Source organism: Chelonoidis abingdonii, chromosome 4 (genome assembly GCF_003597395.2).
Source record: "Chelonoidis abingdonii isolate Lonesome George chromosome 4, CheloAbing_2.0, whole genome shotgun sequence".
Lineage (NCBI taxonomy): Eukaryota > Metazoa > Chordata > Testudines > Testudinidae > Chelonoidis > Chelonoidis abingdonii.
The window spans coordinates 95,499,114-95,525,669 of NC_133772.1; the positions used below are offsets into that span (position 1 = coordinate 95,499,114).

Consider the following 26,556-nt stretch of genomic DNA (forward strand, 5'->3'; position numbering starts at 1 on the left):
CTGCAGACGGTATTGTACTTCGAAATAATAAAAAAGTAACACGTCTCCTGTTCTCTACACAGTTAATTGCTCACTTCTGAGCTTTGACTGTTTACCCTGCCTATCCATACAGCTTTCTGTCATTGGGCGTGGTGAATGGTTGATAAGTACCTGTTTATAGTTCACAGAAATAGCTGTGGAGAGTTAAACCAGTAGTAATATGAAACCAGTCTTCTTGGTGTTCTTTTTTTTTTTTTTAACTGGCCCTAGAGCCTGAAATCTGCATTCCAGATGAAACCTGCAGCAAAGCGGAAGAAGAGAGCCTGATATTATTTATTCAGTTTCAAGGGCAGTACGTCTGGTTACTGTAGCCAGTTGAGAATTCAGAACAGTCCAGAAGATCAAAGAAGGCAGTTTTTGTTTGGTAGAGATTTTTGCTTTGTCTGGATTTTTAATTTTACAGAGGGTTTGTGTTGCTGGATTTGCTAAAGGCGGTCTTAGACAAAGTGGAAAAGGTTACATGAAAGAAGCTTTCAGGAGTTTTCAGCTGACAGACATTCACAACCCATAAGGAAGTAGGAAACTAATGCGATTCGTTCTGTTTTAACGGGCTTTTTTGTTTATATAGTTGCTCTTCACTTTTAACAAGTAGAAATTTAGTTGTGCGTAGCCAGTGGGATTGCAGGAACTGGGGCAGTGATCATTGGTCGAGTTTTCAGCTGAGATTACAGTGCTGGCAGATTTTCCCTGACAAAAAGCCTTTTGTGTAAAGGAACAAGTAACGAAGCTGCCAAGAACTTTGAATACTGTATGTCAAGATGCAGAGCCTTCTTGTTTCTCTTGGACTGGAGTTGTAAAATTTGACAGACGCTTTCAGTCCATACTACAGCACTAGAAACAGGAAAAGAGGGATAGTGTGACCTTGGAGAGACCGGCTTTCCTGATGATACAGAAAGAAGAGCTCCCATTGCATTTCCTGTTGTAAGTTAATAGACTGAACTGATGTAATAAACAATTGTGTAGAAGGTAACTAATAGTAATAACAAAAGTAAAAGCTATATTGTGGTTTGCCCAACATGGAAGCAAATAACACTTCACCTGGCAGCAGTGAGCTTTTAGATGTAGGGCATGCAACGGAGACTGAACACAGACAGCCTTTCTTCACTACATTTTCTATGAAAGCACTTTTTGGATTTACTACTAAATTGGAACCAGCAACTTTGAAAAAAGAAGCAGTACTTAAGGCATTTCGAACTTTTGATGCTGATACAAATACCCAAGCTGCCAACCAAGACAAGGGTGGTGGTGGTCATGATGATCCAGAAGTATATCATGTGCTTCCCAAAATACAGCAGGCTGACCCAGAGGCCGGTGGCCAGGCTGACCCGGAGGCCGGCGGCCAGGCTGACCTGAATATGGAGCTAGCTGAACAGAATGAACCATCTCTTCCTCCTTTAGAGTCTGTACAGTCTCCTTTGTCTGAATGTGACAGAGATGACAAGGACGCCATTTTTGTACAAAGTACTTTGACTTATACAACAAGTGATACAGTGTTGGACAATGAGAGTACAGACCTAGACAGTGATGAAGACGAAACAAACAAATCTGTGTTAAATATTGTGGCTTTGTCTGCTGAGTCCTTAGAGAATAACAACCAGGCTAAGGAAGAACTGGAATCAGAAGGGTCCAGTGAAAGTAATGCCACTGTGGAGAGAGATGAAACTGAATCAACCTCATCAATTTCTCAGCAGCTTCCAACAGAGCTGAATGGTGATCTGGAATGTAGCTCAGCTACAGAAGACAAAATGTTAACAGACGAGCACGGCATTGGCCCACCTTCTCTAGGGGAGAATCCTCAAGAGCCTACGAGTGGAGAAGAACAAGGATCTTCAGAAAATGGCTCTAATAACACATCCTCCCCAAGATCAGCCATAGGTCAAAAGACCTCTCAGCTACCTGCTTTCTTTAGTGGATTGCGTGTGCGAAAAAAAGGTCTAGCTGCAGAGGATGGAGAGACTATCAAAGAAATTAAACCGAAGGACAGTGATTTGGCTCTGCTTAAATTAAAACAGCCTGTTAAGAAATCTAATATGACATCAGACTTGCTCACTAAAAAGAAACCAACTGAGCCTAAAACAAGTCCTACTTTCCTGGAACAGCTCTCTCAGCTGTTTGTCCCTAAAAATGAAGATAAAGCCGAAAATTCAGGTGAGGAGACTAGTGAGACTGAGACCAGTGATGAAGGCCAGGAGAGCAAAGCCGCCGATAGAATAGAGACCCTGTCCCCTGCTGAAGAAACAAAACCAAGCCCACCGGAGTCGGCATTAGATGCGTTTAAAGCTTTGTTTACCCGGCCTCCAAAAAAGGAGATGACTGTTGATACTTCAGAGCTGGAAGCCATCAAACGCAAAATGAGAAATGAAAAGGAGTCACTGAAAGCAGTATTTGAAAGATCAAAATCAAAGTCTGTGAATGGAGCATCTGACCTGAAATCTGTAGGTTTGAGTTACTTTTACATTCTAAGGGCAGGAGGTAAATGAATATAGAATGATTGATGTGAACTAAAATAACTAAGATCAAAATTTCAAGTGTGGCTTCTGATTTTGGGAGCCTTAAGTTTTGGCTTCCCAACTTGAGACACCCTTAATCTTTTCACAAGAATTGGACAACCTGAGTTCTCAATGAAGTCAGATGATGAGCACCTTTGAAAACAAGGCCAAAGATGTCTCTAGTTGGGAATCCAAAAAATTTGAGGCCCCCAACTTGACTGTCTAATTTAAAAAATGTGACTACAAATCAATTGCTTTCCTTTCATTGAATGTGGATGCTCTCCAAACCAAAGTTAAATTACAAGTATTTACTGTAAATATCTTTAATTATCCTAATAGAGAGTTAAGACTGAAATTCACTCTTTATTCTTATTGTAAATATTATACTTCATATCATGTACGTAGACTTCAAGAAAACCTAAAGAGAGTTACCAGAGATCAGTGCCAGCCTCAACTCTACACTATCTTTATTTTTAATGGCTTTTCTATCTAAAAGTAATTTTTGTTTTGTTTTGTTTTTTAAAACCCTCTTAGAAAGAATTGTATTATGACAGATGACGCAACAGACAATAAATTGTATACAATTTTCTGGGTGACTTGCCCAAGAGATGGGCCTTAAAAGGTATCTTTTCTGTCAATTGTTTATACACCTAAACCTTGATCTTACAAATACTTCCACATGTTCAGCTGTACACAGGACATTTGTCCTAGTGAAATCAATTGAACTATTTATCTGTTTAAAATTAAGCATGTTCCTGTATGTTTATGGGATTGGAGCCTCTGTCAATATATTTTGGATATGTGTATTTTTAAATGAGAAAAGGCAATAAAAACCCCATAAAACTCTCCCACATTGAGAGTCTCAATAAACCAATGTAAATTCATAGTAAAGACCTGAACTTAAATACAAATAAATAAATTAAAAGCCCCTCTGAGTTAAATGAGCAGAAAAAGGACACATCCTTTAACAATTATAGATTTGTGCAGATGTAATTAATTCATAAAACTATTTCCATTGACTACAGAAGGATTGCTTGTCTGAGTAAGGATTGTGGGGTTGTGTCCTAAATCTGAAGCTGGATAACCTAGAGTTTGTTTCCCTCACTCAAAGTTGTGTGTGTGTGTGTGTGTGTGTGTGTGTGTGTGTTTTAAAAAACCCTCTAACAACTTCTGCTGGGTAGACTGAGACCTTCTAGACACAATATCAACTTACAGTAAATTTTCTGTGGTGAGGAAACTGTAAACGCTGGCAGGCCATTTGTTTCTCATGTGTAGCACTGACATAGTAGTGAATACTATTATAATTCACCTGCAACAAAACCGTGTTTAGCTCTTTCAACTTAGCTATAGGTACAGAATAAATATTAACATTCCTGACACAGTATTAGCCTCCTCAGTTCAAAAAAGGATAGGCAGCTTCTCAGAGCCACTTTGCTAAATTTAAATTATTTTGCTGCATGTAACATGCTAGTAAGCTTTATGATGTTTCCCCTCACCCCACCCCCAAAGCAGTTGTTCTTATACTCTTTTTCCTCCTTTCTTCATCCTCACAAACTGGATTTTATTATAATGGAATGGAATCAAACTGGTAATCATCCTGGTTCTAATTTTATAATGCAAATAAGCTCGAGTTATGGATGACCATTGCTTTAAATACACACATTTAGTTAAACTCAGCATTTACCATTTTGGGAATGGATTAGTATTGCAACATTTTAATTTTCTCTTTCGTATTTTTAATAGCCTGACCTGAATCCCTCAGAGCAAGATGACAAAACTCCAGGGAAACTCCAGGCTGTCTGGCCACCACCTGAAATCAATGATGGAAAAGAAAAAGTCGGGTTGAAGTACACTGAAGCAGGTAAAACAAAAAGGTGAAACTTGCAGAAATGGATCTTTGTAATGTTTCAGGTGTTGGGTTTTTGAAGTATAAAAATATAGTGGTTATTTTCTTATTGTAAAAAGCTGAAAGCATATTATTTTTTTCTCAGTATGGCACTAGTTACCATGACCTGTAGGTAGGTAATTTGAAACTCTCTGTAGGTTTGGATGCCATCTGAAGAAATTATAACCTTTTGGAACTTCTTATGGAAAAAATGGCAATGTTTTCTGATACACTAGGCCAAACATATCTCTGATGCAACTCTGTTTAAATGGATCAAGATGGTCTAATATGTCAGAATTACTAGAGATTCCTTCTTTTTGGGTTAGAACAGATTTTAGGTATTGAATCTGCCAGATTCTAGTCTGATTTGCTGATTCTCTTTAGGTACTATCGCACTTAAGTTTTTACATGCAGAGTAGAAGTAGGAGTATTGTGTTTAGTTTTGTTACCTTCTTTGCATAGGCACATAAGAGTAACTGTATCCAATCAGATCATTGGTCCATCTAGTTTGGTATAACAGATCCTAGTACCAGATGCTTCAGCAAAAGGCATGAGAAACCCAATGTTGGACATTTCTGGAATAGTTTACCTATAGGGGGATGTTTCGTCCTAGCCCATATCAGCTAGTTGTTGGCTTGTGCTCTGAGCTTGAGGGTTCATAGCTCTTAAAAATGTGTTTAACCGTATCCAATGTAACTCTGGCTGACTCATGCATTGTGGGTTATTTCTAAAGAACCTAAATGAAAGGCAATGGGATTTGTGTTCCTAATTCAACTAGTTAATTTTGAAAAACTTACCCAAAAAAGATTTAGTAGGATTAAAAAAGGATTAAATTCTTGGCCTTTATGCTATATTCTGGCAATAAGTTCTGCAGTTTAACTGCCTGTGTCTTGTATTGGGTTTAAGTGTGTTGTCTTTCAGTTTCAATGAAGGCCCACCTGCTCTTGTATTACTAGAGAGGGTAAATGGGAGTAATGGATTTGCTTTTCATATATGATTCACTATCTTGTTTATTTCTATTGTGTCCTTTCATATTTGTCTGGATTCTAAACTACATATTCTCACTCTTTTCACTTTCTCCTTGACTCATAACTTTTTCACTCCCTCCTGGACCCCTTCTATTTCTGAATAATTACCCATAGGTAAGAGAATAATACTAGTTAATTGATGTGCAGTGTCAAAATAGTACTGTTAACATATAAAGTAAATAAATTATTGAAGTATTTTGTAGTAGGAAAAGAGGGAGGGTAGTTAAGTTATTAGAAGAGAGAACTGAGAACTAGCGCCCTAGACTTTTTTCTGTCTCTGCAGTTTACTCGCTATGAATTTGGGCTAGTAATTTAACCTCTCTCTGTACTTTAGTTTACTGCTTTATAAAATGGACGTAACACAAGGAGTATCTGCCGCACAGGGGTGTTCAGAAAGTTAACTACATTTGTTTTTCAAGCACTGACAGGAACACAGCTCTTAACTCATCTGACCCACCATACTTCTAGGGTACATCCACACTACTTGCCAGATCGGCAGGTAGCAATTGATCTATTGGGGATCGATTTATCATGTCTTGTCTAGATGTGATAAATCGATCTCTGCCGTGCTCCCCGTCGACTCCGGAACTCCACCAGAGAGAGAGGCAGAAGCGGAGTCAATGGGGGAGCCACGGCCGTTGATCCTGGGCCGTGAGGACGGGAGTTAAGTCAAAATAAGATATGTCGACTTCAGCTATGCTATTCTCATAGCTGAATTTGCATGTCTTACATCGACCCCCCCCAGTGTAGACCAGCCCCTACATACTGAATTGGATCACTTACATTGTGTCTAATCAGTTAGAAAAGTCAGAGAGATCCATAAATGAACAGTAGAGTATATGTGCAAAGTACGGTATTTCAGCTTTTCACAGGACTTCTGCTGTCTCTTTTTCTGAAACTTCTATTTGTTTATTAAAAGTACTACATTTGGCATATTTAATTTTCCCAACATGAAAAGTGAAAAAGGGCTTTCCTATCTTTTTTCCTACTTCCTAGATGTCTAAAGTGAAATATAATCTTTCATGGCAAAAGGGGAACAAGCTTTGAATAAACAAAAGCTCCATATTGTACTAGTAATAAGATGAACTAGGTCATGCTTTACTGGGAAGTGAATAGGAAGGTGGGGATTCACTTAGATCCAACATATATTGTTGTTTGTTACTGAGACGTTGTGGGTGGCAGCGTCATCAAAATGCTGATAGAATTCTAAGCCTTATTTTTATAGAGCCCAAATTCTACAGTCCCATTATTCCCCCAGTGTCTGGCAGAGATAGGAATGTTGATGAAAACCAACTGCTGGTGATTCTATTGTGATGAAACACAAGTGATGCTTTTACAGGAGTTGGGTGAAGGCTGTGTCTGTAACGTCTGTTGAGGATATATAGTAGATTTGTGCCTAAATGGTTTGCAGCCTCTTGGCTCCATAATTATTTCTGGATGCCCACAGAGTAGTGGTGGCTTACAGTGAAACGTTATGACTGGCTAGGACACTGCAACTGTCTGTAAGTGAAAACCTCAAATCAGCCATGTTTCCTGTGTTAGCTCTAGGATTGAAAACCCTAATGCAGTTTGCTTATGACTACCCCTGAAACTCATCTGCAAGATCCTGGAGGAGCAGAATGCTACTTGTCCCCAAGGGTAGTGTCATCAGCACAAGTAGCAATCTGTGTAGTGCAACCCTGCTTTGAAATATACACAGCCTGTACCCCAGTCTTCACTGATTTCCTGTTTGCTTTCAAGTGCAATTTAAGGAATAGTTAAAAAAACAAAAAAACAAAAAAACCAGGAGTACTTGTAGCACCTTGGAGACTAACAAATTTACTTGAGCATAAGCTTTTGTGGGCTACAGCCCACTTCATCGGATGCATGCAGTGGAAAATATAGTAGGAAGATATACATATAGATATACACAGAGAATATAGTATTTATCTTTAAGCCCGGAGTAATGTGGGACTCTATTAATTGACAGAGCATTTCTCAGAAGATAACTCATCCCAACAGCTAAAACCAGATGAAAAGCTCTTGTTTTCAGAACCTATGTTTAAACACTGTCTGTTGGCAGGGATCTCTCAGATACTGGTTATACTCCCCTGACTTTATTTTTTTTTTTTGGAACATCCTCCTTTTAGTCACAACTTGAGTCTAGCACAATTTTAAAATCACTTATTTTGTTTAGCATTTGATCAGTAGGTTGTTTCGCTCTTGTTCTGCTTTATAATCTCTGTAAATAAAGCCACAGCAATAGAAGGCAATATAGAAATAATATTTATGGTATATTATTTTATTTTTATTTTTCTAAAGTTAGGATTTGTTTCATTTTAAAAACAAAACAGTATGACCCTCACCACATTCACTATACTTTAACTGTCTACCTTAAGGTTCGATTTCCAAGGACAAATTTCAGAGCCAACACCTCTTCATTCTGCTACCCATTAGCCCTGTTTATGCCAATTAATCTAAATCCTTTTCCCCAGCATAACCATTTGAATGAGTAACATGATCTTGGTGAACTGCTGTAGGGTATTTTTCAGTGATCATTAGAAATTAGTGACTAAAATAAGTCATTTTGAAAATTTTATTTCTGTAAAAACACTCTGTATCTTCTGTACTTACAAGTACTCAATAAAACACAGCTGCCAAGATGTTTTTAGCTCCATGTTTGCTGTTTCTTATGAATAAGAGAGCATCACTGAATTCCCTTCCCTCTGTCCCGGCAGTGGCTGAGTTGCAACAGGAAGCTGCCATTACCTTTAGGGCACTAGAATCATATGGGAGTGGAGGCAGGAGTTTATAGCCTCATTCTCTCTAAAAGCAGGGAGAAGAATGAATCTTATCTCCAGGATGGGAAGGGAAGCTACTAGCAGTTTGTATCTGAGGGGATGGGGATGCTTGGGCTATATGCTCTCGCCTTACCTCTTTGTCTTGCTGTTCCCTCTGCTCTTCTCATTGGCTTTTGCTCCATGGCTGCAAGAATTTGAGGCTTCTTGTTGCCTAGTCAACAGGCATCACGGGTGATTCTGGCCCTTGTTGCAGGAGCTCTTGGTGGCTGCCTGATGGTGTGGAGCTTCCAGCTTCTCCCCAAATCCCAAAATTTGAATTAATTATCTGGGTCCCCTCATCTCCACATCCTCCCACACCCCAACTATTAATTACGTACCCCTCAGCACCCACATCTGCCTGTTCTTCCAGTCTAATCTCTTTTCTTGCAGTTCCTGATGTTCTCATCTTCCAGACCTGGGCAGGGAGGCAGCTCCAGGGGTTCTGCACTCCTTCACCCTTCCCAGACCTGGTATGATAGGGATGGAGAGGGGTGGGGTGAGGAGGATGGAACTCTCAGATCACCCTGAGCCACTTAGCTCTTTTTGATCCCCTTTCCCTTATTCTAAGAATGGTGTCAGCTACTTCCGTTCACTGTCCACTACCCAAAAAGTCCTTTCTTGCTCTTGAGTGGACAGGTGGAGAGCTCGGCCTGCTTCCTGCAGCAGCCCTGACTGGCTGCTCTCTTCCCCCGGAGGCAAAAAAGTAGGAAATGCGGCCAATTGGAGGATGTTTTCATTTGGGTAAGCCTGAAATTTGTGAGAGGTATGGAGCTTCTCCTGTTATAGCTACACTGGCTCCAGTCCTGGCCAAAATCATGTTACTTCCAAAGAAATAAACCATGAGGGCTGGCAACACTCTAGTCTGCATTGCTTTCATCTACATAGCCAGGTGGTAAGTCAGATTTTCCCTTGCTGAACATAAACAGGAAAGCATAAATACACTTGTAAAAATCTTCCTAAAAGGAATTTTTTAAAAATCAACAGACACTACTTACTGGGTTCTCTATCAGAAACTGTACTTTTTAAAATTTGTCAATCTAAAAAAAATTAAAGCTAAGTATCCCTTTAATGCATTACAGCATTTGGAGCTGGGAAGAATGCAGAGTGTAGTTACATGATTATTCTTTGCATATGCATAGTTTGCCTATGAAGTAAAAGAGCTTTCAGTACATAATACTCCTGTGTTTGAAGAATTGTCATCACCAAGACACACAGGGGAAAAAACTGCAGGTCTGATGATCTCTGTTAAAAATGCTTATTTAGTAAATGTAGGTCTAGTAGTCTCTTGAAGCTGGAACAACTTGTCCTTTTGCTTAAATAAAGGGAAAAAAGTAATAAATAAAAAAAGACTTAATTGGCATTCATACTGGAGACAACTTTGGAATGAATCAGACTGAAATATAAATCCATTTAGCTTTCATCGCTATTCTTAACAACCTTTTTAGTTAATTCTTTTGTTTATATTTTTAAACAAGGTTCTGCTCCCTCAGCCTGTCTTTCCATCATACTTGATCCTGCAGTGAAGTCATGCTGTCTCTATGGCACCACAGTTTTTATGGCAACAGACTCTGATGCTATAAACAGAATTTTGATTTTTTTGTAGGAAAGAGAAACCAGGCTCTGCAGGAGAGACCTCTTATTGAAATGTAGGTGTTTTAAATGATAGCAAAGGAAATACCAGATAATGTGCCAGATGCTTTCTCTACAGTTTCTAAAGTATGAAAACCTCTTTCAGCTGTGCTGTGGAGTGCCTCTAAGGGATCCATCTTCCAGCACATTTTAAACCAAATGAGAGGCTTATATACTAGAGCAATGTGTGTAGTGGTCTGAGTATAGATTAGAGCCACAAACTCATGAGCTCTAATCGTGGCTTTTATGCAGGCTTCCTTCATGGGTAAATTATTTATCCCGTCTGCCTCATTCTTCCCTTGTAAAATGGAGATAATGCTTAAATGCCCTTATAAGGGTGGAGTTAAAGTAGTCTGAAGAGGAAAATATTTGTAAGTGAAAGAATTATTATTTGTAATTTTTTCTAAATGAATAAGGAATAACACTGCATAGGTGGCCTATGTCTCTCAGAACTTACATTTGCCAGCTAGCCAACAGCAGCCAGATTCTTTAGGGAACTCTTCAGGCAAAAAGAGAGAAGGTGAATGCTCCACTTGGAGACTGTCCTTTTTAACAACCAGCTGGATGCTGGAGTATAAATGAATCTATTTCACTTTATGTCCTTATTTACCAACACTTACTCTCACAGGTTTCATGAGGACATCTTTTTTCGAGCAGCAAAATCTCACCATTTTTACTGTCAGTATTGCTAGCTGTTTAGAGTGGAGATGGTGGAATCTGAACCTCAAGGGGAAATGTTGCCATGAAGATAGTGATCATATTTTACATATGAGCTTCCTACTTTCTGTGCCTGGATGAGGAGTTAGAGTTTTCACTGCAAAGATCTGGCTTAATTACCTTCAGGCAAACCCACAAAGCATTCTGTATTTTAATGAAAGCCTGATGTGATTTCTTGCCCCCATTCAAAGCTCTGCATAATTGTATTTATTATCCCTTGTCAAGCTTTACATAATCATCAATAATAAAACTAATACTATTTAGGTTTGTTATTATTTATATTTCACCAGTGCCTTGGAACCTCATTCATGGACTGGGACCCCTAGCAGAGTATCTGACTTGCATCAACAGTTTTATTTTAAAACCTTTGTGATGACATTTTCTGGTATAAATATGGTATATGCTTTATTATTGATTTGATAATAGAGTACTTACTATAGGTTTGCATTGGCCATATCTTAGCAAATAAAGGATTTCATGGAAGAAACAATATTTTACTGCTGAGATGCAAAAATAGAATTTAGAAAGCCTGTTCTTCTGGGATGTCAATTATGACTTGTGGTGCACATTGTTTTGGTAGATAAGAGTAGTTCAAGGAGATTCTGGCTGGCAGGGTTTTTTTTTTTGGTTCTTGGCTTTGTAATGTTTATAGAAATTCAGGATATGTTATTGCCTACAAAAGGCTATAGGAAACTATCACATAAAGAGATTTTGCCATGTGATGGGTTATTCATTTGAGAAACGTGATGCAGAGAAGGGAACATTTTAGTGTGTCCTGGTAAAACAGTTGTTGTTCCATTTGCAAGATCCGATTTACTCAGGGCAGGTCTACACTGGAAGCACTATATCGGTGCAGCTGCGCTGCTGAAGTGCGTCTGGTGAAGACACTCTATGCCGACGGAGAGCGCTTTCCTGTTAACTTCCAGCTTATGCTATGTCATGGGAGAGCATCTCCTGCTGACATACACCTCTACCCCGATATAACGTGACCTGCAATAACATGAATTCAGCTATAAAACGATAAAGCAGCGCTTCGGGAGGGCGAGGCTGCGCGCTCTGGCAGATCAAAGCAAGTTCGATATAACGTGGTTTCACCTATAAAGGAGTAAAAAATTTTTGCCTCCCGAGGACAGCGTCACGTCAGGGTAGAGGTGTAGCACCGGTATGGACAGAACTTAGGCCGCTGTAACTGGCATTGCTCAGAGGGGGTGTCCTTTTCACACCCCGAATGATGTAAGTTAGATCAACTTAAGTGGTAGTGTATACATACCCTCAGAGTTACTTGAATTCATTTGATCTTAACAGTTGTTATTTAGACATAGTATTAAAAACTGTAATAGAGTTAACAGTTCATTAATTAATAGAAAGGATTAGGTAGGAATATGTTAGGTAAAAATGATAAATTAACTCCCCTAGTATGTGCATATGGACTGAAGTTGGAGTTTTTGTGATTGATGGTAACTGCCAATTTGACTCCAGTTCATTTGGTGATGGAAGTAGGAGTTTTAAATTGTTTTACTATATTATTTGTCGCAAATGTTATAATATAATAGATGTGTGCCTACTTGGTATGATTTAACATATTTTGGCAAGTTGCATTACATTTCTTTTGGGAACCTGATATTTTTATTACAAGCCAGCTTGCCACTTGTGACTAGTGCAGCCATTTTAAATTTTTATACCTTCCCAGGGCCGGCACTTCCATTTAGGTGGCCTAGGCAATCGCTTAGGGCGCCAGGATTATTGGTGGGCGGCATTTTGCCAGAGGGGGCGGCAGGCGGCTCCGGTGGAGCTGCCGCAGTCGTGCCTGCGGGAGGTCCACCTGAGCCGCGGGACCAGGGTGCGGGGCGGCGAAATTGCCATGTGCCTAGGGCGCTAAAACCCCTAGCGCCAGTCCTGTACCTTCCAGATGTCACCCATCTGGAATGACTGTCACATCTTTGCTCCTAATGTCAGAATCTCATTCATGCCAACTGAAAGGCAACTAATACTAAAGATGGTGGGTAGTGAGCGAAGTTTCCCCTTCATCTTTTCCTCCTGACTATAAGAGGCTACTTCTGGGGCTTGTGAGTAGGCAGCCAGTTCTGTTCTATATTCTCTTCTATATGGGTTCTTAAACAATGCTCATGTCTCATGACTGTAGTATCAGAGGGCTTGTCATGAGAACTAAGACCACTTTACTCTTGAATGAGAATGTCCACCTGAGGGTTTAATGTGCATTAACTTATGTGCATTGACTTCATATTTTTAGTTGATTTGCCTTAACTTTTCCGTGTCATTGTGTAATGTGCCCTGAGCACCTTCCAGTAGTGTATTAAGCAATACTGATTATAGATCTATGTGTGTTAAGCCAAAGTTTGCACAGTGCTGCAGTGCAAACTACGGAAATGTGAATTGCAGAGCATACCAAAGTGTTGCAATCTAACTGCTCTGTATGGACGCTGCTGGCACAAACGAAAGGTACCTAGTTTGCATTAACATAGTCCTGTTTGAAAGAGGATTCCAATAACATGAATAAGGTACTTTTTAGTTTGTGCCAGCAAAGTTCACACGGGGCAGTCAGATTGCAATACTTTGGTGTGCTCTGCAGTTCACCTAGTAGGAGGGAAGCCAGTATCTAAGAAAAAAAGTTCTACATAGCACAAATAGAATAATCACTTGAGGTTTTGGCTCCAGGATTCTGGTGCCAAAACAGATGAGACCATTCGACTTAATAGTAACACCCAGGAGTTTAATGGAATTTACTCTCTTGTATCAGATTTTGTTCTGTGGTCTTACACAGCATGTGTGTTCAACTTTTGTCAGAACCAGCCTGTGAACTTGGGTGATTTAAAAATGAGCCTAAATTAAAATCCTGGATCAGAATAACCTCAAACAATGTAGAATTTTGAATCTGGATTTAGATCCGAGTTTTGGGCCTCATCTGGTTTCATCTCCATCCATATGGTAAAAACACATGCTCTTACCAGTATGAGATCCATTTTATTTTACATGAGAAGGTATTTCATACATATGGTGTTAAATCCTCCAGCTATTCCAGGATCTCAGGAACCTTAGAATGTGTACTTACTGTGTATGTGTGTAGTCTGGGATTAGGTGCATTGTATGTTGAAAAAATAATTTATGTGAATAAATAAGTATCTTCCTTTTATTTAATCTTTTGCTGGGTGGAATGAGTGGGAAGAATTTGTAATGCTTAGAAGAAATTCCTTATTAACTTTGCTCCTCCTGTTTGTTGGTTGGGTGGCATTTATTTGCTGTATCATACTATTGAAACCTTGCCACTGTAACAGGATAATTGCACACTGTATCATGTGATCCAGTCACATAATGATTTTTTGTAAATATGGAGTAGGGAGGATATTTATTGACACATAAATCAGGCTGCAGCTGCCCAACAGCAATATTTCTATTGCTGCCCTCCTGGGAGGACAAAAGTGACAGGTGATGTTATTAATATCTGTCATCAAGTAAATGAGCTGTTGCTTTAGCCTTACCTGTAACGGGAGAAGAAAGATCAATCAGATAGTTACTCAGGTGATTACCATGGAACAGTGATTTATGCTGCTTTGCAATCAGAGGGAATGGAAGCTGTGTTCTTCCTTTATGCAGAAGAGACATCAAGACTTCACCTGTTTTCCTTTGTGAAGCCCAAACACTTGTAGGAATCCTTTTATTTTATTGAAATGTTTGGCCTCCATTATTTAGGGCATTCATTATCTGTTTACCAAGATCACTCCATTTATAGTAAAAAGTTAATAATTATACTTACTGTAACAATTTAGCAATGATCAAATTTTGATTAGAGGGTGGTCCCAATAATTAGACTTTATTTAGACCACTGTGAATATCCAGGTCTCAATATTTGCCTGTTCAGCCCCCCTGATCTGTACCCCCGTCCTTCAGATTACCCCCTCACCAGATTTTCTTGGGGGTGGGGGGTATCTTCCCAGTGACTTGCAAACTGCCTCCCTCCACCACCCACGCTTTCATTATACCAGAATCTTCAGAGGTCCTTGATGACCATTCTGTTTTGAAACTTTAGGGTGTAGGGTGACTTTGCAGGTATCCCTTCCCCCCACTAATTTGAGAAAGATCTGGTAGTCGTGGAAGGGAAGGGAAGGCTGCCCATTCTTTGCTCTGAAACAACGGTGAGCAAGAAATTGTGTTAAGCTGCTACTGAGTAGTGGGTAGCTGACTTGTGGGGCCTTGGATAGTTTGGGAACTAAAGAGCAATGAAAACTAAAGGGTAACAAAGGAGGAGATGGAAATCAAGTATGTGGGGAAAGGGAGGGGAATAGGAGATAGGTGAAAGACCACACAGGATGAAGAGGAAAATGGAGAAATGCAGGGGAATGATTAAAAAAAACTAATAAAGTGAGCAGAGGTAAGAAATGGAAAAGAAAGAGAAGGCAGAACCAAATACGTGCAGCTTTAAGGTTAAGTACATTTCATGTTAATTCCCATTTGCATTTTATGAGTGACTCTTAAGCTGTGATAATTTTATGGGTGCTTATTTGCGTTTGGTGTATGTGTGCACAAGTTTCTCTGCAATGTAGGAATTCCTTATTCCAGGGAACTATTACTCTAGACCTGATTTGATTATGCCATTTTTACCAAGAGAGTTTCAAATATTCGCTGTGATAGCAAAATACTATCAAAAACCAATTCACGTCGTTTATTTTGTCCCCAAAGTTCAAACTAGGGATGTTTTGCAAATAAATAAAAATTCTAATTACATGGAATTACTGCAGCCTGTTTAAGAAAATTTCTAATTTTATAAAACTTCTAATAAGTTAAATGATGCAGTTAAAGAGCTACAAAAATTGTATGCATTCTTTTTTCTGTTTCATTCAGCTTGCTTGTGAAAGTAGAGTAGTTTCACCTTTGTTATTGTTAATTTTAACTTGCTGGTCCTAATGTAGCAGCACAACAATTCAAGATTTTCATTGCAAACACTATAGTAAAATTTTTAAATACAAAACTCTTTTAAGTCGAATTTTAAAAAATAATGGAACATTTCTACTGATCATAGTTTTTATGAGCCTTAAATGTTGAGCTTAAATTGACTGAATGTTTAAAAAATGTATATAAGGCATTTTTTTTGGTTAAAATGCCATATTTGCCTACATTCTCACCTTAATTCTAGGTATATTTAAATTCCTTTTAATTATATTTTTAATTTAAATGCCAATGCAAGCTAGAATATTTTTAATTACTGATAATAATATTCTCCAACAGTAACTGTAGCCTGAGTTTGTGGGGCAGAATGTTAAAGCGTTCCTTATTCAAACAGTGGGAGTTTTGACTGAATAAGCATGCAGGATCATGCCTGAGGATCTAAGTTATATACCCACGTATAGTTATGCAGTAATGTGGGAGGATGCACTGGTGGCACCTAGCGGCTGAAACAGAAAATTGCATGAGCAAGTAATGGAGGAGGAAATGTAGAGTTCTTCAGAACGTTGAGAATAGTGGAGCCGGTAATGAATATGGGCAAGCAAATGAAGAAAGCGCCCTGTTCAGAGCTGCAATGAATCAGTATCATTAGCAGTGAGTGGAGAATCGGTACTGTAGGATGTGCTACATCAGAGGAATGGTAGGTTGCTCATTAGTTTTTAAACTTTCTCTGGTACATTTGTTCTCCAGCAGTTAAGTTTTTTTATTTTAGCCTTATTTTTCACATACTCCTCTATACTCCATTTAATAGTGAGTTTTTTTTTACAGTAATTAATGTACTAGCCAAGAAACTTTACTTTACTTTACAGTTCTTCATTATGAATTTTGCTACTTATGATTTTTAGCTTTCAGTTAATAGCAGAGAAGAACTCCTAATTTCGTATTTGATGTTTGGAGAAGCAAACCCTTATGTTTGGAAGGTGGTCTGAAGATCTGTCCGGGAAATTTCTTAACCTGATTGATATAAAAGATTAGTTAACTGGGAAGAAGTAGGCGTGGCATTACTTTAAATTACTTTTAGTTTTATTTCAGGGATATCCTGCAGTTGAGTGAGCTCAGCATTGTTCAGGTACACTGATTCAGGAAAATAGCCTGTGCTTCAGTGCTGTCCTGAATTGGGGTCTAAAGCACTGGTCCCATTCCCAAAAGAAATCTCAAACAAAACCACCTAATTCAATGTAGAGCCTAAAAAGAATAGCACCATCATCTTGAGCATGCACAATCCCTCCTTTCACAATTTTGTGGAATGCTGAGTTTTCAGTTAAGTTGCAGACTTGTCTTTTAGGGCAGCATGTGAAGCTCATCTGTTTACCCAGGAATGGGTAAGGAGAGGTATAGAGGTGGAGAAAGCTGTTGGTTTGGTTTGATATGGTTCTTTTAATGTTTGTAAGTGTACTTAGAGCTTGTCAAAGTTAACTTTTATGTGTAAAATTAAATTTTCTTTGCCATTGTCTGTGGTTGGTATTAGTGGCACCATATTATTCACATACTTTGTTTAAGGCAACATCCTGGAATGTGCATTCTATGGTGACTAATACCTGTTTAATACTTGTGCTTTTTTACTCACACTAATGTGAACTCTTTACAATGAATTTTGCTATGTATCACATGCCAAAGGTAGAAGGGTGTGTATTGTATTTAGCAAACAAATTGTGTGCATTGTTCCTTATACAAATATTTTTTCCTGTTGGTATGACAATAAATTTCATGGGCTAAGCCATTGTATAAAGTATTTGTAGTGTCCAAAGCAAATTGGCTATCTTTCACATTACTGGGTATGTTACACATTAGAGAGAGATTCTTGCTGTAGTATCTACTGTCTGGAAAACTGAAATCTGTGCTTATACTTCTGTTATCGCTTGTAATGTTACATATGCTTTAATTTTACCAGACACTAACATACCTAATACACTGCTTAGGGGGATTTTTTTCCTGCGAGTTATACTCTAAATTTTCCCCCTGGTTTGTACACGAGATACAGGAGCATAGCCACTTCATCAGTGAACACATCACTTTTATTTATTTGCTTATTTATAAAAACAAAATCTTCATCCCTGTCTGTGGCTTCAGATCAAGTAATACAAGATAGAAATCTGTGAGGAAAAATGCTGAGCATAATTTCTGGGATGAGTTAGATTCCTTGTCCTGTTAAGCAAGTTGACTGAGTTTCATGGTAAGTGGTTAATTTCATAACCTTGGCATTTGTCATGTCCAAGTGAAAACCTTGAAGAGGTGGATGGGTAAGACAGATGTTTTAATAATCCACAGCATGCATGTATATGCATATATAATATCTTGTGTTCTGACTTTTGTAGGAATGCTTGCAGGTTTGTTTTGCAAGTGGGTGTTTCCATATGTGAGCTGTCCTTAATCAAATCACATGTGGTGTTACCCTGAAAACAGAATTGGGGTACCCCCAGAATAGATCATCTGTTGCCCCCTCCTGGTCTTATCTAGGGTTCCCTCAAAAACAGATTAATTTAAATATCCTCTAAAAGGTTTTCCTTAAAACAGCCCACCTGTTCACCTTTTTGTTCTCCTATAGTATGGATCACTAGGGTAGCTAAGGAAATTCCTGGAGGACACAGATGCAGCCTTCTGATAAATGATTGATTGACACAAGCAGTATTCTTTTCCAAAACAAGGCACCTTTTTATTTTTATAAACAATAATCCATAATACAGTAGTAATCTAGTAGTAATCTAAAAACACAGATCCCTTCAGCAATTTAAAGAGCACCCCAACCACAATAACCTACAGCTGATATGATTCTAAGCGGTTGCACCCTTTACAGATGTCTGGTCTGTCATAGGCTGCTGACAGTCCTTAAATGATTTAAATCTTATACATTTCTTTCATTATCAACACATAAACATTTTTATTAGTTCACACATACACATTCTAAGACTATACTGTAATTATAACTGACAAGCATAATCTGTCTGCTGACACAGGACTTCTGGTGCTACAGCCACTTGCTGCTGCTTTCTTGCTTGCTTCTTCAGGTCTCCTCTCATCTGCTCTTCTCCAGTCCATTCTCCTCAGCTCCGTCTTCACTGTCAGCACCTTAGCTCTGACTTTCTTGGTTGCCCACTGACACACTGCCTTTTATACAGTCATGTCAGAGCTTTCTAGACACTTTTTGTAGTGTGTTTTTCTTTTACTACACATTCCATCTTTTTTTTTTCTTTTGCTACTACACATTCATTCACATGGTCACCATTGTTGTTTACCTCAGAGTGTTATGATCTGGTGGATCCCTGCTAATTTGCTTTTCCCACCAATTCTATATTCACTGCTACATGACCTGCAGCTTCCATTTAATGGTGGAGTGACTCTTCTTTATTTAAATTGGAAGCCAGAATTACAAAATGGATTCTGGGGACTTCAAAACGGAGTTTCTCTGGTATCAGTGTAGAATGCAAGGGTTCTAAAAATGTACTTCTGACTTAACTTTTAGCAGAGATGGTAATCTTTAATAGCAGTTAACAGAGATAAAGCGGTTCATAATCATGACACAGTTTTTCCTGATAATACTGTAGATGGGTTTGCAGTAGTGAATAATGACAATGATGAGTAATGAAGTACTGCTGTTTGACATGGGAATCACCGAGTACTATATCTGATATATGTAATGAATATGAAAATACAAATATATTGTTTGAGGCTAAAATGCTTATGCTTTTGTCTCTAGCTAACCTAAAACTTTACAAGGAGGGACCACCAGGTGGGTAGAGAGTGTATTTTGTTGTCTGTGTATGTCTAGTCTTTGGTTTCTCTCGTTTCCTTAAAGGCAGTGGGTACCTACTTTATGACTTTTTTTCATAATGGAAAGATTTATAAAGAACATATATTCAGGGCCTCTCTAAGTTTTGAGCTCACAATTAAACAGGCCTCTTGTAGTGCTGCAGAATAAATGGGAAAATTCTAACCTGAGGTTTATCGTGATCACTAAACCAATTCAGTTTCATCCAGCACGTTACAAGTGTCCCATTAAAATAAGTAGCACTTGGATTAATCTCTCCCATTTGAATACCCATCTCAAAAGGTTCTGTGTCTGAGTGAAAAATCTTGCAATTCTAAAATGTTGGAGCCCCCAGGAACAGGATGACAACAGAGAACTGTCACATTTTGTGTATCCCGTCGAACACATTGCTCCTAATTCAGAATAAGAATTTATTTAGCTCTGAGAAGGAAATAGTGGCAGTACCTCACCCATTTCAAAGCTGTGTGAAGGCAGTTAGATACCAGTATATAAATTTCTAGCAGAGTTATTCATGAATCAGTGGAGAAGTGTCTGGAAGGAAAAGCAGATTTTAATTGTGCTGTAAGGAAATGAAAGAAACCATTTAACCTATTAATACATAATTATTTCTACTACACTTATCATTTGAGCAATGCTTCTGTCAATTAATTTTAGAGAAGCCTCTTGTACATTGAGGAAATTGCAGTACAAATCCAAGTCACAATGGTAGTCTAGTGATTCCTGCATCAAATATGAGCACCTCTGATATTTTGTAATGTTCTACAGTACTGAGTGATATAGAAATGGCGAGAAATAAAAATATTTTAAACAAAGGCAAAATTATCTGTGGCAGAGAATAAATTCTGTCTGCAAATTTGGCATTAGAAGGATTGCTAAAGGTTTCTGATTATAATTGCAGAAAACTATTGCTCTCTAGCTTAATTTGTGTTGATTAAGATTGACTTCTAACAATCTTTTTTTTTAAACTTTGCTGCAGGAATTCCTAAAAACAAAACCCCTTTTGCCTCTAACATCTAACTTCAAAATGTTTAATCCAGAATAGAAATATGGCCCTTTGTCTCTTTAAAACTAACCAACCTAAAAATCTTTATTTTAAAATTTGCTTTCTATGCTTACATTGTAATTTTATTCATAATTTATTTAAAAGAACCACCCACACACTGTCCTTTTTGAAGTCATTGCAGTTGTGAGATGGAGATATTAAGTGAAACTTTGTGTCAGAGATCCATTTAATACCTCCATGTTGTGTCATGTTTACATACATGTTTGCATGCAATCTGTCATGTTTACATGCATGCAACATTGCGTCTGGGATGCTTTGAGGCGCAATGACCCTTGACATACTATTGATGCATTTCTAATCCTTCTTGGAGCCCTGTAATAGGAATTGAACTCAAGCTGCTTGAAACCTGTTTTGTGTTGTCGTAGTCTCATTTTCTGGAATTTGTAAAAGTATATGTGTAAAATACTATCAGAAACCACTAAAAAAAATTAAAGCACTACCTGTTATGTATTTAAATACCAATAAGGGACCTGCTCTGTGTAAGCGTGAATGCTTGTCTCTTTCACCAACAGAAGTTGATCCAATAAAAGATATTACCTCACCCACCTCATCTCTCTAATATTCTGGAGATAGGCAGCACATATAAGAGATTGGGGGAGGTTAAGCATCCTCCCAAAACGCTGTCCATGCGGGGGGCAAATACCACAGATAAAGTGTGGGTCACTTCCCTTTGAAGGTGCGCCGCCTTTGGAGTACCGGAAGAGAAGCTCCATGGAAGTGAAGGGGCCACTGGTGCCCAGACCATGACCCTGCGTGTGCTTTGCCCCAAGGCCCCACCCCTGTTTTGGCCTCTTCTCCTGAGGTCTGACCCGCCCGTTGCTCACTCATCTCTGCCATAGAGAGGAGCGGGCGGCGGGCAGGGGCGGCTCTAGACATTTCGCCGCCCCAAGCATGGCGGCATGCCGCAGGGGGTGCTGTGCCGGTCACCAGTCCCGCGGCTCCGGTGGACCTCCTGCAGACATGCCTGCGGAGGGTCTGCTGGTCCCACGGCTCCACCGAAGCCGCAGGACCAGTGGACCCTTCTGAGGCATGCCTGCGGGAGGTCCACCGAAGCTGCAGGACCAGTGGACCCTCCATAGGCACACCTGTGGGAGGTCCACCGGAGCCGCAGGACCAGCAGACCCTCTGCAGGCAAGCCGCCGAAGGCTGCCTGCCTGCCGCCCTCCTGGCGACCAGCAGAGCGCCCCCCCGCGGCATGCCGCCCCAAGCACGTGCTTGGCATGCTGGGGCCTGGAGCCGCCCCTGGTTGCCGGTAGGGGAAGGCCTCAGGGGAAGAGGAGGAGAGGAGGGGTAGTGGGGGTTCACCTCAGGGGGAAGAGCTGGTGTCAAGGTTCCTTCCCCACTCTGAACTTTAGGGTACAGATGTGGGGACCTGCATGGACACTTCTAAGCTTAATTACTAGCTTAGATCTGGTATCAATGCCACCACCCCCAATACCCCCTTTTTCCCTGGTAGTCTTGAGGACTTCACCAGTTCTCTGGTGAACACAGATCCACCCTTGGATCTTAAAAACAGGGAAATTAACCATCCCCTCTCTTTCCCCCACGATCCCTGGTGAGTCCAGATCCATCCTTTTGGATCTAAAAAACAAGGAAAAATCAATCAGGTATTAAGGAAAAAGGGTTTTATTAAAGAAAAGAAGGTAAAAGAAAACCTTCTGGGAGGATTAGCATACCAGCTACTCTCACATACAACAGATTCAGAACACAGAGGATGTTCCCCTGGGCACAATTTAGTTGCACAAAAAAAAAAAAATACTCAAATACCAATTTGATCTACCTCAATTTGAAAGACAGGCTACAAAGAAATAACATAAACCTATTTATTCCTTTCTAAAACTTACTACTCTGATAAGAGGCTGGTTCCTTGATCTTTTTCACTCCAGCTGAAACTGAAACTCTCCACAAAGGAAAAACTTCTCTCCTTCCTTTGAACCTCTTGTTCCCCCATTGGTTCCTCTGGTCGGGTGTTAGTTAGGCTAGATAACTTTTTACCCTTACCATCTGTTTATGACAGCTGGAGAGGAGCGGGCGATGGTGGAGCAGGCCTCAGGAGGAAGAGGCGGAGAGGAGCGTCAGGTGGGCCTCAGGGAAGAGCAGAGAGCGGATCGTGAGGCAGGTGCTGTGGCGCCAGGACAAGATCGCCGCGATCGTCAGACTCGTGCGTGTTAGTGTAGGGCTGTGGGCAGGAAAGAGGCAGAAGAGGAGTGGGGTAAGGGAATCGCAGAACGCTCGTGCCTTTCCTCGGCCTCGCTGCATCTGCCGCCCCACTCCACACTTCCCACTGCTAATAGACCAGAAGACTCGTCTCGCTATGGGGCAGAAAGAGGAAGTGGGCGGGTGCACACTTAACTTCCCAACGCGCCAACAAGAAGGAATAGATGTGGCCCACCGAGCTCTGTTGGGCCGATGCGACTTCGCGGCTGTTGCGGAAACAGCTATAGACTTCCAGATCCTCAACGGGCGCGAAGGTAGGAAGACGGCCAGAGAGAGGGTGGGCCTCAAGGGAAGATGAAGAAGTTTGTGGGTGGAGTCGGGTCCAGGGCGCGGGTGCCCCTGCCCCCACTCCTAGGAATTCCCAGATGCTCCAGCATCTTAGGGTTTGGCTACACTTGCAAGTATGCAGCGCTGGGCGAGGGCGGTTTACGAGCGCTGCAACTTTAGCAGGTGTCTACACTTAAAAGACTCACGCCAGCGCGGGCAATCTCCCTGGTATGCAGCGCTGGCTGTACACCTGGTCTCCGCTCTCCGTGTAGCAGACAGTGATGGGAATGCAGCGCTTTTCATTCACGTGTGGGACACTCACCAGCGTTTATGCCTCCAGGTCTTCAGAACTTATCCGCGCATTCCTTTCCAGCCTCTCTGGTCATCGCTTAGCACTCCACTTGCCCTGGGCTCAGATGCCACCGCGAGAGGAGGGGAGGTTGTTTAGAAGGGACCCGCAGAGGGAGGTGACGACGGTTTGGAGCACCCCAGAAGTCATGCACGAGGAGTATTTTCCAGGCCAGGAAGAAGCTAGCCGTCGCAGGACTGCTGGGACTGGTATTGACGAACCAGCAGAGCGAGCCTTGTTCCTGGGTAAGAAGCTTATATATAAGGAGCAATTTTTGGAGCAGGGGGGTATGCTGCCTGCAAGCATTGCCTACAATGTGGAATAGCCCATTGATGTTCCCTCGTAGCTGCTTCTTGCTTTCCACACAGCACGCAGAAACCCATGGTTCCAGAAGTGAAGGCAACCCCCACCCCCACCCCTTCCCGGTGAGCTGCGTGTTGCCAAGATGGCCTCTGAGGGTAAGCATGCACTTGTGGCAGAAGTGGGTTGAGGGTTAGTGTTTTTCCCTGTAGCCTGCTCTCTGCTCTTCCCCAGTCACAGAAACCCCATGGGCGTCCACAGTGAAGCAAGCCCCCACCCTCCCAGGAAGCGCTCGTGAGCAAGATGGCTTCTGAGCAGTAGCTCTGTGGCAGACTTGGGTGTAGGGTTTTGTGTTATTTCCTGTAGCTGCTCTTTGCTTTCCCAAGTCACAGAACCCATGGCGCCACAGTGAAGCTCAACCCTCACCCACCCCTTCCAGGTGTAGCCACGTGGCAGCCCCCCCTTGCCACTGTGGCCGCGTTGTGGGAAGCTCGCAGTCTATCTGCAGCTGCGGCCTCTCCTTGTGCTATGCTCAGAATGTGTAATGATGCTACACTAAAACTCTTTAAAAACGATGCAGGCTCTGTATTCAATAAGTTGTATCCTTCTCTGTGTTTTTTTAAAGTGACCTGAACGCTCCATCAGTGCGACTTCTGACAAGGATGCAAAGCTTAAGAAAAAAACCAAGAAGACAGAAGAGATGTGTGCTAAGTACATCTATGATGGCTGTATTCACAGAATATAAAAAGTTGCAAAGACTGGAGCGGATAATGGAAAACCATTCTGAAAAAGGAACAGGCTGCCAAGAATTAAGTGACGAGGTGCTCTGTGGGATAGCTGCCCACAATGCACCACTCACAACAGCGCTGCAACTGGTGCAAGTGTGGACACACTGCAGCGCTGGTCGCTGTCAGTGTGGACACACTGCAGCGCTGGCTGTACACAGCTGTACGACCACAGCTGTAACTGCCAGTGCTGCAAAATGGTAAGTGTAGACAAAGCCTGAGCCTCCCCAAACAGAAGACTCATGCACCACCTGGGATCCTGGGATCAACATAGCTACAACAATCCTGCATATACTAATAGTCTAACATAATGAAAAAACCCAGAACTATAATCAAATCAGTACGATAGCAGAGTCTGAACACTCTGAAACCTCTTCACAACTTGCTTCTTTTAGTTTGCTTGCAAGTGTTGTTCTCCTCTTCTTTAATCTAGCCTGGTTCTGATCCTCTAATTTTAAAAATAATATAGTAGAAGAAGAAAAACTGCAATATCTAAAAATATGAGCAATTAAAAATTTATTTAAAAATCTGCATCTTTCCCTTATCTCCCTTTGTCATCCTTGTCATGCTGTCTGGAGTGGCTCATGACCTTGAGTGCCAGGTGCACTCAGGGCAGAGTGTCAAGGAACAGGACATAAACCTCACACTGGCTGTATGTTATATAATTAGATTTTCATCAACCAAGTAACAAGTGTAAACTCCTAACGCACTATAATAGCCTTAATATGGAGTCATAGACACTATTCTTGGTCATTCTGGTCTATCTTGCCACCCATGCATGCCTGCCTTTTGATAGATGGTCCCTTACAGCAAAAATCACAACAATATTCAAGTTACTCCCAGTCCCAAAGGTCAATTGTACCTTAGATCTCTTACTAAAGATAACACTTGTAGCCAATCCTGTAATAAACTAACTCAAGATTTATTAGCTAGGAAAAAGAAATGAGAGTTATTTACAAGGTGAAAGCAGGTAAACATACATACACAAATGAGTTACAGTCTTATATTTGAAAAAGTAATAGACACTGCTGTAATATGCAAGTGCAGTATGTCCATTCAGTCTAACCTAAGCTAAGCAGCTTGGGGAACCCCTGCTTATGCTTAGAAATTTTGTCCTCTCCAAGTTCCAAACAGCAAAGTGATATTTTTTCTTGACAGGGATGTGACATTATTGACGTAAACTGTGACCGTATAATCTGATTCATATGTTGACCTGGGTCTGGGGCTTGGTCCTTTCCAGTTGGGAGAACCTTTTGTCTTTTACTGGGGTATTGGTTTTCATAACCATTCATCCCCATATTGAGTGGCACTGATGGTAATACTGGGAAATTGGAGTGTCTAAGGGAATTGCTTGTATAACGTGTGGTTAGCTAGTGGGGTAAAACCAAAGCCCTCTCTGTCTGACTGGTTTGGTGTGCTTTAATGATAAAGGAACCCCAGCCTTGGGCTATAACTGCCCTGCTTTAAGCAATTTGTCCTGAATTGATAGTCTCAGAAGTGTCCCACCCAAGGCAGCATCCTTACAAGGGCTTTTTATCCCCTTCCCCCAGAGCTCAGGCTGATGGGAGGACAGTTTGTGCATGTCTCTAGTTCATAGGAGGGGTGGGGAGCAATCAACAAAGTCTTTTGTCCATTGATGTTCCACAGTGGCTTGTCTGATGTCTTTAGGCCTTCCTTGTTGGGGAAGAGATGACACTTCTTGTGGTAAACTAGTATTTCACACTTGGTAATGCTTCTCCCCTGACTCTGGCATTTTGCAGTTTTAGCAAACACTTTAATATTACCTTAAACCTGGCATACAGAGATTATAAGTAAGGCCTTGGCTACACTGGAGAGTTGCAGCGCTGGTATTGGCTTTATAGCGCTGCAAGTTACTCCCCGTCCACACTGGCAAGGCACATACAGCGCTGTATCTCCCTGGCTACAGCGCTGGTTGTACTCCACATGGACGAGAGGAATAAAGAGAACAGTGCTGGTGCTGCAGTGCTGGAGTGCCAGTGTAAACAGTGATTAATCTTACTATGTTGTAACTGACCTGGAATTTTCCCATAATGCTTTTAACTAAAGAACTCTCTTTGTTTTGTTGTGATGCCTCTCTTTGTTTTGGTGTGAACTCGGGGCTCCCGGAGCTGCTTATCTAAAAAACAAACACAGCTACTGTTTGCTGGAGCAGAGGCAGGCAGGGGGATTCCTTTGGAATGTCCACAGTTAGTGTTTGCTTGAGGAGAGAAGCAGCCCGGAGGG

General features: G+C 40.8%; 1 protein-coding gene across 3 annotated transcripts in view; it reads left to right on the plus strand.

Moving 5' to 3' along the window:
* Positions 1-280: 280 nt before the first annotated feature.
* The window catches only part of LOC116829382 (formin-like), a 254,480-nt gene continuing 228,204 nt past the window's right edge, over positions 281-26,556 (plus strand). For 2 of the 3 annotated variants that reach the window (XM_075065487.1, XM_075065488.1), the window contains exons 1-3: positions 1,366-2,474; positions 4,272-4,389; positions 19,260-19,292. In XM_075065487.1, the coding sequence (XP_074921588.1) occupies positions 1,395-2,474; positions 4,272-4,389; positions 19,260-19,292 (1,231 nt within the window). In that variant the 5' untranslated portion in view covers positions 1,366-1,394. Of the gene's footprint in view, positions 2,475-4,271; positions 4,390-19,259; positions 19,293-26,556 lie in introns of all 3 variants that reach the window. The other variant, XM_075065486.1, reaches the window with a different exon arrangement.